General features: G+C 48.3%; 1 protein-coding gene across 3 annotated transcripts in view; it reads left to right on the forward strand.

Moving 5' to 3' along the window:
• Nucleotides 1-13,900, forward strand: part of MASP1 (mannan binding lectin serine peptidase 1) — an 85,231-nt gene that overhangs the window by 34,501 nt on the left and 36,830 nt on the right. For all 3 annotated transcript variants that reach the window (XM_031957443.1, XM_031957442.1, XM_031957444.1), the window contains exons 3-6: nucleotides 4,120-4,297; nucleotides 4,444-4,575; nucleotides 7,166-7,362; nucleotides 9,094-9,241. In XM_031957443.1, coding sequence (XP_031813303.1) covers nucleotides 4,120-4,297; nucleotides 4,444-4,575; nucleotides 7,166-7,362; nucleotides 9,094-9,241 — 655 coding nt within the window. The remainder of the gene's footprint in view (nucleotides 1-4,119; nucleotides 4,298-4,443; nucleotides 4,576-7,165; nucleotides 7,363-9,093; nucleotides 9,242-13,900) is intronic.

Below are 13,900 nucleotides of genomic sequence, written 5' to 3' on the forward strand. Positions count from 1 at the left end.
ACCATTGTGTTGAAAGAAGTGTCCAAACAAGCCTTGCTGGCTAACTTATTGACGGTTGGTGGCACCCCGGTGGCCTATATTAAGACTCCGGCTGCAGCCCTTGCCTGGGGGCAGACCTGCAGTCACAACAGTGGTCCCCCAGTGGGGTCAGCAGAGATCAGCAGTGGTTCTAGAGCCCGAGGACCTGGATTGAAACGCTCAGCTCTGCCACTTACTGCAGAGAAACCATGGAGAAGTCGTCTGTCTGAGCCTCAGTTTCCTCACACACAGAGCCAGAGCTCCAGGCTGTGATTCCATGAGCCTGCTCCCCCGACGACAATGTGGGGGTGACCCTGCATTCTTAGAGGAGGTGCCAGCAGAGGGCAGACTTTGACAGCTCCTACCCAACTGGAAGGCTGCAGCTTTGTAAGCCCAGAAAGCCACCAACAAGGATATGAAAAGGCAAATTTCAGATGAAGAATTTCTAGTCATTTTCTAGTCATATGAGAAGGTTCTCCAAATCACTATGGATCAGAGAAATGCAAATTAACACAACTCTGAGGTACCACCTCACACCTCTCAGATTGGCTAAGTGACAGGAAAAGACAATGCAGAACGTTGGAGGGGATGTGGGAAAACTGGGACACTGATACATTATTGGTGGAGCTGTGAATACATCCAACCATTCTGGAGAGCAATCTGGAATTATGGCCAAAAAGCTATCAAACTGTGCATATCCTTGGACCCAGCAGTGCTACTACTGGGCTTAGATCCCAAAGAGATACTAAAGAAGGAAAAAGGACCTGTATGTGCCAAAATGTTTGTGGCAGCCCTGTTTGTAGTGGCCAGAAACTGGAAAGTGAGTGGATGCCCTTCAATTGGACAATGGTGGTAAATTATGGCGTATGGATATTATAAAATATTATTTCTGTAAGAAATGACCAGCAGGAGGATTTCAGAAAGGCCTGGAGAGACTTACACGAACTGATGCTGAGTGAAACGAGCAGGACCAGGAGATCATTGTACCCGGCAACAGCAAGACTATACGATGATCAATTCTGATGGACGTGGCTCTCCTCAACAATGAGATGGTCCAGGCCAATTCCAATAATCTTGGAGAGAGCCATCTGCACCCAGAGAGAGGACTGTGGGAACTGAGTGTGGATCACAACAGAGCATTTTCACTTGTTGTTTGTTTGCATGTTGTTTTCCATCTTTTTTTTTTTTTTTGCTTTTTGATCTGATTTTTCTCGTGCAACATGCATTATGGAAATACATATAGAAGAAGTGCACATGGTTAACATATATTGGACCACTTGCTGCTAGGGGAGGGGTGGGGGAAGGGAGGAAAAAAATGAGAACACAAAATTTTGTAAGGGGGAATGCTGAAAATTATCCATGTGTATATTTTGAAAATAAAAAGCTTTAATTTAAAAAAAAAAAAAAAAAGACTGGCCACCAGCTCATGAACTTCTCAGCCCCAACAAGGGCTGAAACTGAGTCCCAAATTGTGCCATGGGATGAATGATCCTGCCTCCTAGGTCTGGGCACTTTGGGGCCATTATCCTGGCAAACACCAAACATCTCAGGGCAGTCCTCCCTGGAACAACCTCATGGGCCCTCTACTTACAAGTGCCAGCTGCTCGGGAGCATCCAAAAAGGACACCGCCTGCATCATGGGGGTCCCTAGCTGGCCCGCAGCATCCTTGTGCTTCCTCTTCGAGGATCCCAGCACAGTAATTGAATACTCCTATGGATCAGCCTGCTGCTGCCGGTGGGCTAATTGATTAAGATCCAGACTCTGGAGAAGGGAGAGCCTGTAGAAGACATCCAGGACACGATGACACAGCTGGGAGACTGGCCACAAAGGGAGAGAGTGTCCCACAAGGCCCTTGACAAGCCTGCGAACCCCATATCAAGGCTAGCCCATGGTACTAAGGAGACATATCTCACTACAGAGCCCCAAGGACTTAGGCAAGCGAGTTCCCTTGTTCTGTGACCGAGGAGGATGACCAGCTCCCTTCCACCCCGGTCCCTGCTCTGAGCCCCCTTCCTCCTCCCAAGCAGAATTAGCGGCAACATCCTGCGAGTCAGATCATCCAGGCAACCCTGGCTTGTCGAGAACGGAGCCCTGTGCCCATGAGAAGGCACTTGGAGGCTTCCTGTGTGGCCTGGCCCGCTCCTGGACCGTCCTGAGCCTACCGGCCTTCTCCATAAATCACCAGAGGAGATGGAGAGAGCACTCACGTCTGTGGCCCTCCCATTCGCAAACATTTCAGACTTGGCCTTGGTCCCTTGGAGAGGCAAAGCGAGGCAGCTGGCTTCCCTCCTGTTTGCCCCCAAGGTTTGTTTATTCTGCTTCGCTGAAGCCTGAGCTAATGATTTATAGGACCCTCAGATCTCACGCAGAGCCCTTCTGGCTCCTCCCAAGGAGGGACATCCATCTGTCAAGAGCAGGTTTCCACCCTGGGCCTGTAACACAGACGCGCAGGAAGCACAGCCAAGAAAGGATTCCCAGCTCTCCGCTTCTGTCAAGGGCCCCATCAGCCCCCGGGCCCCGAGACTCAAGTCCTCAGAATCATTCTCCCTCCCTCCCAACCCTCCCACCACACGGCTGAAAGAACCTCCTAAGGGGCCGATATCTCTCCCCTACACAGTCATCAACGTTACAGCCCAAGCGGGATGGGTCCCTTCCCTTCCTGATCGGGACTTCCAGGTCTCCCCACTGCCTCTGGGATGAAATGGAAACTTTCCCAATCTGGGGCCAATCTGGAAGGCCACTGGCACATCCTTTGATGCAGTCACACTGTGCTCTTTGCTTTTCCTTACATGGACATCCCATCTCCCCCTCCCCCCCCCCGCAGCTTTACACAGGCTGGGCCCCACTCCTGGAACACCCCTCTTGTTTTCTCTGTTCTTGGACGCCCCCCCCAGCTCCCTTCAAGGCTCAGCTTTTATCATCTCCAACACGAGACAGGTCCTGATTCTCTCAGTTACTAGTGCCCCCCACCCATTCCTTCCCATTCATCCCTTATTTACTTGTCCATATGTGTATCGTGTCTGTCTCCGCAGCAAGTCAGCAACTTGAAGCACCCTGTTCTTCTCTTATAACTCCAGTAACTGGTCTGGCACATAGTAGGCACTTAGGAAAATCATCTTGTCTTATAACTCAGTAACTAGTCTGGCACATAGTAGGCACTTAGGAAAATCATCTTGTCTTATAACCCCTATGTATAATTAACCTAGTACACAGTAGGCATTTAATAAAATTGTCCTGTTTTGGATTGAATTGAATAGTAGACTACCTGTTAAAAAGACCACATTCCCAAAAAAATCAGAGGACGTCTCCCATGCAAGAAGAATCCTTTCTCTGAGAAGATCACAAAGAGCTAGACCTTATATGTCCTTTTAAGGTTGGCAAGCCTTTGCCCAAGTTATTCCATCAGAGCTGGAAGGGAGGTGTATTATTGTCTCCATCGTACAGAGAAAGAGAATGAACTACAGGTGACACGCTCAGGGTCACAAAGCTGGGGATCTGATCTCAGGCTCACTGACTCCAAACCCAGAAATCCAGCCTCTGGCCCACCCAGCCATCTGTTCCTCTTGTGGCATTATGGGCGATTGCAGGCGTCCCGAGGTGCTGCCGGCAGCCTGACGAGACCCTTCCCAAAGCTCTAGCACCCCAGACTTCCGTATCCATCCGGGTCCTTCACACCCCCAGGCCCCTGACATCACCTCCATGTCACAGAATCTCGCTCTGGACTTGGGGATGCTTTGTTCGACCCGTCCCAGTTGCCACAGTCTGTGAGTGAGGGCGGCCCTGAGACCTTCATTGTGTCTCCAAGGCTCGGTCTCATGCCAAATGGACGGATTTATAGCCCCTCTAGTCATAGGGGGAGTGTGAGAATCCAGTGCATAGAATGGTGAGCCTGAAAGAATTGGGGCTTGACTGTTAGTGGAGCTGGGGTTTTCCCTCATCTCTTGAGGCTCCAGGCTCCTCATCTGCAGGAGGTTGTAGCCACACTCATACTCTGTACCCCAGAGAGCAGCTGAGGGATGGACGGTGGTCCAGGGTCACAAAGCGTCCTCGATCCCGGTCTGTGGCCAAGGCTGACCTCTTTTTTCTTGCCTCTCCTTCAGGTAGAAGCCGAGGACCAGGTGCTGGCTCTTTTTTGTGGGAGGGAGACCACGGACACAGAGCAGGCCCCTGGCCAGCAGGTGGTCCTGTCCCCTGGCCCCTTCATGGCCCTCACTTTCCGATCAGATTTCTCCAACGAGGAACGCTTCACCGGCTTTGACGCCCATTACATGGCAGTGGGTAAGCCGAGACTCTGTGATTTCTTGCTTTGTCCCCTCCCCTCTTAGAGCCCCGTGTGTTTCCAGAAGCTGGACACCTCTGGATGCCTTAGGCCCCCTCCCCTCCCTCCTCCCCAGCTAATCTGCCCCCTCCCCTCCTTTCCCCAGATGTGGACGAGTGTACGGAGAAGAGCGACGAGGAGCTGGCATGTGATCATTACTGCCACAACTACATCGGGGGCTACTACTGCTCCTGCCGCATCGGCTACATCCTCCACACGGACAACAGGACCTGCAGAGGTAAGGGCGGCCTGGGGCCCCAGAGCCCGGCAGCCCCCCCGAGATTGACCTAACAACACAGCCCAATAGGAGTGGGCAGGATGGGGGGAGGAGGGAATGCAGTAGGTCCTTAATAAATGCTCTTTCCATCTATCTACCATTGGCCATTCCATCCATCACACGCTTCCACTTACTGGACAAGGCTCTCCCGTTCAGAAAATGTTCATGGATGATCCAGGAGCTAAGTGATTGTTAGCACTTGCCCTTCCCCTTTCTAACCCCCGGCCCCCATCGTTGCCAAAGCAGGAGGCGGGGGAGGAGCCCTTCCTCATTTTAGAGGTGAGCCTCCTGACTTGATTGCGGATGAAAAGTCACAGGGAATAGCCATCAAATAAGGGCCTTTCCGATGATTCCAGCCTCGCTTTCCAGACTAATTCATATTATTTCCTCTCACACAAGTTACGGCCCAGATTTAGCCAATTTAATTACTACCATTCTCTACAACCAAAAGCTCCATCTCCTACCTCTGAGCTTTTGCCCAAGCTGTATCCCAGTCCGGCAATAATCTCCATCCTTCCCTCCACTCCCAGAATCCCTAGTGGCCTGGAAGTCCCCCCCAGGTGCCATCTCCTCCAAGGATGCCTTCCTTCCTCTCCCTGTCGAGAGTGCCGGCTCCCCTCTGAGACTACTGGAATTATCACTCACACATCAGGGTGTGCGTCTGAGGAGTCGCTGTTCCCTACGGTCAGGGACTGGTTCAGACTTGTCTTCACATCCCTGAGATCTAGCACAGTGCGGTACATAACAGGCACTTAATAATTCTTGCTGAGTGTGAGAGGCAGGTCGGAGTAAGCCTGGAACTCCTGGGTTCCCATTTCACCTCTGACACGTGGACTGGGGGGCCCCAGGAAAGACTCTTCACCTTCAGAATGACAAATGGCAGAGAAGGTGCCTCCCTGCGTTGGAGGAGGGATCTTTTCATCCCAGAGTTCTCCACGCCCTAGATTTCATGCTCTCTTTACAGAAAAGAAGCCCCACGAGGGCAAGCTCTGTTTCATTTTTGTCTTCATAACCAGTGTCTAACACATTAATTAGGTGCTCAATAAATGCCTACTCGTTATTCTTTTCACACTTATGAACCCCATGAGGTCAGCATGCATTCATTAAGTCCCTACTGTGTGCATTCCTTTAAGTAGCTCAGTGTAATGGGCAGGAAGGTCCCATTATCGTCCCCATTTGAAAGTAAAGAAGGCAGAGAACCTGGAAGGTAACACGTCCCTCCTGGGTCCCACGGCTGGTAACCATCTGAGGGAATTTGAACCCTAACACTCGCTTCCACAGCTCACCCACAAAGGGGGAGAAGGGTCCCCGGGGGATCCAACGGCCATTGAGTAAAAGAGCCCGTGGCCAGCTTTCTCTAGGACAGACAGAGCCTCCGGTGCCAGCTAGAGACTGAACTTGCCCCTTGGGAAAGCCCAGGAAGCCCCTTGCTGAGCCCTGAGTGACCAAGGAGCCCTGTGGGGCTCAAAAGAAAGAGCAGCGAGCGGGAGGGAGCAGCAAGCGGAGGGAGCTCACCGGCAGGACTCAGGGAGGTTAACCAAGGCAACGGCAGCTTTGCTTATAGCTACAGGATCAAACAAAGCTCTGGCTCCTCAGCTTTCCCTAATTATATCTGCAGCAAGGATGCAGAAGGCCCACTCACACTTGGGTTCTTCTCAAAGGATTTTGGGGTTTTCCCTTCAGTTCAGCAAATATTTTGGGGAGTTTGCTGTTTCTAGGTACTGCACCAAGCCCTAGGGCCCCAAAGGAATAACAGCCGGGGTACCTGCCCTCAAGGGGATCCCGGGCTCGAGGTCTGCAGTGGGGCAGAGGGCAGAAAGGGCCACCAAAAGTGCCACCAAAAGTCTGGGATCATGTGATGAGCAGCACAAAGTCTGCGTCATGAGTTCAGATGAGAAGGATCTGGGCTGAGATCTAGATAGAACGTGTGGGGGAGGATCTTTTGACTTTTGATTCAGACGCTTGATCTTGGGCATAAAGGGGGTGCGAGGGTCCTTGGCCAAGACAAAGAGCTAAAATTGCTGCCAGACCCCTCCACATTGTCTGGATTTAGGGTCAGAGATCCCAGATCCAAATCCTGGCTTTGACTTGAGCAAATCCATTCATCTCCCTGGTTGAATTTTTCTCATTTGTAGAATGAAGGGGGTGAGCAGATGCCCCCCGGGGTCCGGATCTGAGCTCTTTGGTCCATCCCTCAGAACCACACACTTGCTTGAATCCCCTGCAAAGTTCCCCTGATCCCCAGCCAAGCACCAGGGTTACAGACAGAGGCACAAGCCCCTCCCTCAAAGAGCTCTGGTTTCCCGCGAGCGTGGCTGTCCAGCGCATCAGTAGAGATTCCCCTCCGATGCCACCCTGAATCATTCCTGGTGACCCCAGCTCTTTGCCCCACCCCATACCCCCACATCCCCAAGATTCCGAACATGACAGCCCTTTGGACTCAGTAGAGCCCTGCTGGGCTATCAGACACTAAGGAAGCTTCCGGGGGGACCATGGAGCTGGGGGGGGCTATGGGCCTCCTCCTGTGTGACCAGCTCACGTGTTCCAACAGTGGAGTGCAGCGACAACGTCTTCACCCAGAGGACCGGGGTGATCACCAGCGCCGACTTCCCTGGGCCCTACCCCAAGAGCTCCGACTGCCTCTACAGGATCGAGCTGGAGGACGGCTTTGCCATCACGCTCCTGTTTGAGGAGAGCTTTGACGTCGAGGACCACCCCGAGGTGTCCTGCCCCTATGATTACATCAAGGTGAGGATGGTCAGGGGGAGGGGGCAGAACCGTACGCCTGGGGATGGAGGCTGGGGGGGACAGAAGGGGAAGCAGGCTGGACCCGGCTGGTTCCCAGCTTAGCCACTGACAAGGGCTTACCACGTCCCTTCTCTCCCGTCCGCTCAGGGTTTGGGGCCCTGCGATGGATGTCCAGAGGACCTAGTTAAGCCCACTCCGCCCTCCAGATGCCCATGTGGCTCTCATCCCCGCTAGACCCTCGTGGGCCTGTGCTCTGGGATAAAAGGCTCAGATTTAGACCTGCAAGGGACTCTAAAGACCGTCCAATCAGTCAACCAACAAATATCTATTAAACATGTGCCAGGGAATACAAACAGACACAAAATCAGTCCCTGCCCTCAAGGAGCTTCCACACTAATGGGGGAATCCAACATGCAAAAAGAAGCTGAGGAGGGGGCAGGTAGGATGGAGAATGCCAAAGAAGTCCAAAAGTCACGTGGCCAGTGATAAATGGGGAAGAGGCCGAGCCCCCTTTTTAAAGAGGACCCTCCATTCTGAGGGTCCAACCGGAGGGGCAGGAGAGTCTGATGAAGTACAAGGACCAAGGCTGATTCTGAGATGAGTTTCCTGAAGAAGGGAAGCATGATTTAGGAGAAATCTAAAAGCAATCCAATTCTCCCATTTTACAGATGAGGAAATGAAGGACAGGAAAGGTGAAGGGACTCCCCCATGGGAACCAATAAGGGACACTGACCAGGACCTTGGTCACAAAGGGATTGGACCTTAATAAAAGATAGCTCATGGGAAGCCATCACCATTCCCGGGGAAATGCCCAGGAGCAGGGCACTGCCCTCATGCCCAGTGGATTGGTGATTGCCACACCATGATCTTCTCAGTCCAGTCACCTTAGAAAAGAGAACATTTGAGTTCCGGATTCAGTGGCCTTCTGGGACACAATGGGCTCCATTATTTCCCTGAGAAACCCTGTAGTTTAAGTATTTGTCATTTTGTTCTGAAAAATGGAAACTGGCCCAGGACCCATTCTTTGGGCAGGACAGGAAGGGTGTCCGAGAGTTGTGATGTGCACAAGGAGGATGTCAGGGCATGATGGAAGGAGCCGTCTCTAGAATCTGGGACTCCATCCTGGCTCTGTCACTTACCCCCCATGTGACCATTTATGAGTCTTCTAACCTCCTTACTCCTAACATGTAAAATGATGGGGGGGGGGGGCTTCTAAGGTCTTAATCTTTGATTCTGTAATGATGGCGACCAGAGCTGGTAGGGAAAGCAGAACCACTTGGCCAAGGAATCCTGGGATATTCGTTAGGAACCCACGTTGAAGAATCATGGGCTTGATCCTCAAGCCTGACTTGAAGCCATGACATCCTCATGCCTTGGGGACTTAGAAAGCAGTGAGCTCTTCAAACTAGCTCTTGCTCAATCTCTTCTGCACAGAAGACACAGCCTCGTGCCCCTTTCCTTCCGTACTCTTGCTCCTACTTCTCTGTCTAGATATTGGTACCCGCTACCCCTACCACCACCACCTTCCTGGAGGTCAGGGATTCAGGATTCCCCAGCCTTGCATCCCTGCACCTACAGCCCTGCTCACAGGTGGGAATGCTGGCCAAAACCGTCCCGTGGAGGAATCCAGATACCAATGCCCCCTTAACTTGAGAGAGAAAGGAAGGGCTTTGAGCACGGTGTCAGCCCCCCCATAATCCTGCCCCCTTTTCTCTCTTTGTCCTTGGGCAGATTAAGGCTGGGCAGAAAGAGTTTGGCCCTTACTGTGGAGAGAAATCCCCGGGACGCATCGACACCCAGAGCAACAGTGTCCAGATTTTGTTCCACAGCGACAACTCGGGGGAGAACGGAGGCTGGAGGCTTTCCTACACATCCACAGGTAACAAGGCTCACTGCCCTTACCTTCCCTCTCAGAGACTCAGGAGCAGAGATCCTGGGGAGGGGGCTCAGGACACCTAATCCCGGCTCTGCCCCTTACTGGCTGTTTGGCCTCTCCATAATTCCTTCCAAGGGCTTGCCTTTCTCATTATTGTCAAGGGCACTCCCATTCACCCAGGCACAAGGCTCACAACCTCACCATCTCTCACCCCTCCATAGCCAATTAGTTGCCAGTTCTGATCAATTTTATTTTCCTCATGCCTCTCCAATCTGCCCCCTTCTCTTCTCTGACATTACTACCCCCACCCCCGGGAGCAGGACCTCATGCCTGGATTGTTCCAATGCCCTGTTGGGAGGTCTGCCAGCCTTGTGCCTCTCCCTGCTCCAATCCATCCTCCATTCAGCCACCAAAGGCATTTTCATAAAGTCAAATCTGACCACATTATCCCCCCAACACTCAGTAAACACCAATGGCTCCTTCCCTTTTCCAGGATGAAATAAATCCTCTGTTCGACATGTGAATCCCTTCATAAACTGTCTTCTCACCTTTCCATTCTTCTTATACCTGAAACTGCGCACACACACACACACACACACACACACACTTTGATGGAGTGTCATGGATGGAGAGCATTCTCTCTGCTGTCCCTGGTACCTGAAATGTTCTCTCTCCACATTTCTGTCTTCAGGATTTCTTCAAATCATGCTAAAATTCCACCTTCTGCTGGAAACCTTTCCCAATCCCTCATAATTCTAGGGCTTTCCCTCTCTATTTCCTTTTTTATCTCGTATATGACTTCTTTGTACATAGTTATTTGTACACATCTCCCACGTTTGACCATGAACTCCTCAAGAGCAGGAATTTCTTTGGTCTCTCTCCAACAATTAACATAATCCCTGGCATATAGTAGCTGCTTAATCAATAGTTATTGACTGATTGATCTTGGGAAAGTTACTCTTCTTTTTGTAATCCAGTTCCCTCCTGTGCAAAATAAGTAAACTAAACTCCACTAACTCTGCGGTCCTTTCTGAGCTCTGATACTCCCTGATTTCACAGAGCTCCACTTTATGAAGTCCTATAGGTAAGGACATGTTTTAATCTGAGAATTTGCCCATCTATTGGCCATCTTAGATCAGAAATCCCAACCCTTGGGATTGGTACGTATTGAGATGCCATGGGACAAAGTGACAGAGAAAACGACTTTATTTCCCAGCTTCCAAAAGCTGGCTTCCTGCTGGCTAGAACCTGGAAAGAACTGCCCATTCCAAGGTAGTCTGAGCCCTCATTCAAATATGCAGCCACTCTGGGAAGAAGAGGGTAGAGAGACATGAGACAGTCTAGCCTTTTCTGCCTTGTTTCCAGATTTTTGTATCAATTTGTTTTAATTCAATTCAGTAATTTGTTAAACACTATCTCTGTGTCTGATGATGATGATGATAACTCTGTGTCAAATAAGTAAGTTCTAGAAATACCAGGACAAAAATGAAAAAAAGTATTTCTTTTGAATTATGTAAGTCTTCATCAATTCATCAAAAAGTACCTATTATGTAATCACTTTGTGTCAGGTACTCTTCCAGGTGTTGGACGTACAAAGATAAAAATGAAACAGTCCCTACTCTTACAAAGATTGCATTCTGTTGGAGGAAAGTAAATTGTAAATTGAACATTTAATAACAAACATACACAAGGTAAATTCTAAAGGGAAGGCAAAGGTGAAATATAAAAGACTGTTTACCTCCCATATATGTGCCCCATCTATCTTTTTTTTTTTTTTTTTTTTGCTGAGGCAATTGGGATTAAGTGATTGCCCAGGATCCCACAGCTAGGAAGTATTCAGTGTCTGAGGCTAGATTTGAACTCGGGTCCTCTTGACTTCAGGGCTGGTGCTCTATCCACTGCACCATCTGCCTATCTTTATTGACACTAGAGTCAAATATAGTTTTCTAATTTAAAAAATCCCCCAGAGATTGTTACAGAACACTTTAAAATATAGTGGGAAAGAGATTCTTGCTATGGTCATCAATGTCATTGGCTAGCTGGACTGGGTCAAGTCAGAGATAGTTTTCATTGGTTATGATGCCAGGGACACTAGCAATTCTCCAGGTGCTGATGGACAGCTCAGACAGACAGAAGATACCATATACAACAAGTCCCTTCCTTCTCTTCTTTCAGTCCCTACTACCATAACACAAGACGAAGGCTCCAGGTTAGGGTCTTCAGATGCAGAGCATCTCTAGGTCAATCCTTAGTATAGCATTAGAGGAGTGATAGACCTTTCCTCCACAACCACAATGTCTCACCAGGTTCTGTTTTTGGTCTTTTCTTCTCCCTTAACACGCTCTTTCTTGGTGATTTCATCAGCTCCCATGAGTTCAATTACCATCTCTATGTGGATGACTCTCAGATCTATACAATACATCCTAATCTCTCTCCTGAGCTCCAGTCCCATATCACCAGCCACAAGCTGGACATCTCCACCCAGATAACCGATAGGTGCTTTAATCTTAACTTGTTAAAAACAGAACTTATTATCTTCCCTGTACTTAGCAATCTTCCCCTTCTTCCACAGTCATCTGTATGTAACAGAGACAAGCCCTGAATTCAGATCTTCCGGACTGTACCACACTGCCTCTCAGGCTATTTGCCTACTTATATATTTAAAGAGTGTGTGTAACCCTTCCAAAAGGGCATAAATGCCTTAAGAGCATGAACTCTGTTTTTTGTTTTGTTTTGTTTTGTCTCCCAAGCACCTAGCACAAAATCTGACACATAAAAGGGTTGTTCATAGATGGCTTTAAAAAAATGAATAGGGAGGGGACTTCCAAGGGTGGAGCCAAGATGGCAGAGAGACTCTCTGTAGCCTCCTCTAACCTTCTCTCAAACCAACAGCAAATTAAGCCTCTAAACTGGTTTTGGAGTCACAGAAGCCACAAATATTTGGAGTACAACACATTCCCAGAAGAAGTTACCTTGGAAGAACTTCAGAACAGCTCTGTTTCAATCGGGCAGGGGGACAGTCTGCTGAGCCCAGATCATAGCACAGGGAGCCCAGGCAAGGAGCTTGAGCAGAAGCCAGAGCCTTGCAGCTTCCATGCACCTGGGAGTGGACCTCTTAGGCTACTCTGTGCTGATTACAAGCAGGTGGTTTGGCAGATTTGCCTTTTGTAAAAGACAAATTGTAAACCACTGTGCCCCCAAAGAATGCAGGACCTAGCACTGGAAATCAATCAGCAGAACTTCCCTAGGGCAAATTAAAGCATCTGTCGCTCCTTTGCATCGAACAGATCTCAAGCCTTAGAAAAATTAATAAAAAACAAAAAAGAACTCTCACCATAGACAACTTTTATGGAGAGAGAGAGAAGAACAGACCTCAAATCCTGAGGTTCCTAAAGGCAAAGCAACTCCAGAAGAAGCCCCAAAGAGAGGCATGAGCTGGTCCCCATTTCATAAGGCTTTCTTCAAAGATTGCATAAAGGATCTTAAAAGAGAGTTAAAAGAAAAATGGGGAAATTAAATGAGATCATTACAAGAAGGAATGGAAAAAATGAAAAATAATGCAATGAACAAAAAAATTTAATTGGTCAATTGCAAAAGGAGCTAAAAAAGGTAACTGAAGAAAATAATACACTAAAAATTAGAATTGATGATCAGTGATGGACAGAAACAGCTACACCCAAAGAAAGAATACTAGGAAATGAATGTAAACTGTTTGCATTTTTGTTTTTCTTCCCAGGTTATTTTTACCTTCTGAATCCAATTCTTCCTATGCAACAAGAGAACTGTTCGGTTCTCCACATATATATTGTATCTAGGATATATTGTGACATATTTAACATGTATAGGACTGCTTGCCATCTGGAGGAAAGGGTGGAGGGAGGGAGGGAAAAGTCGGAACAGAAGTGAATGCAAGGGATAATGTTGTAAAAAATTACCCAAGCATATGTTCTGTCAATAAAAAGTTATAATTATTTTAAAAAATTAGAATTGAACAAATGGAAAGACAATCTAAGGATTATTGGGCTTCCCAAAAGCCATGATGAAAAAAGAATCTAGACATTATCTTACAGGAAATCATAAAAGAAAACTGCCCTGATATTTGAGAATCAGAAGGTAAAATAGCCATTGAGAGAATCCACCGACCATCTCCTGAAAGAAACCCCAAAATTAAATCCCTAAGGAATATGTGTCTAAATTTCAGAACTATTGTAACAAGAAAAAGATATTTCAAGCAGCCAGAAAAAAAAACAATTTAAATACTGAGGAGCCACAATTAGGATTACCTAGGACCTAGCAGCTTCCACCTTAAAGGATCTAAAGGCCTGGAACTGTATATTCTAAAAAGCAAAGGAACTGGGATCACAGCCAAGAATAAACTATCCAGCTAAAATAAGCATGATCTTTCAGGGAAGAAGATGGACATTCAGTGATATAAGTGAATTTCACCTATTTCTAATGGAAAGACCAGAACTGAACAAAAAAATTGAAAAAATAAATTGGATCAAAATCAAATTCTCAAGACATGGCTCAATGACACCCTCTTCACCTCCTGAGTAATTTAGAAGAGATAAGAAAAAATCTCATATTGAGCCTGGGACATATAGGAATGGAGTAAATCCTCAGCCCCAGTGTCCCAATATCCTTATATTCTTGGTTACTGTG

Source organism: Sarcophilus harrisii, chromosome 3 (genome assembly GCF_902635505.1).
Source record: "Sarcophilus harrisii chromosome 3, mSarHar1.11, whole genome shotgun sequence".
NCBI classification, from domain to species: Eukaryota; Metazoa; Chordata; class Mammalia; order Dasyuromorphia; family Dasyuridae; genus Sarcophilus; species Sarcophilus harrisii.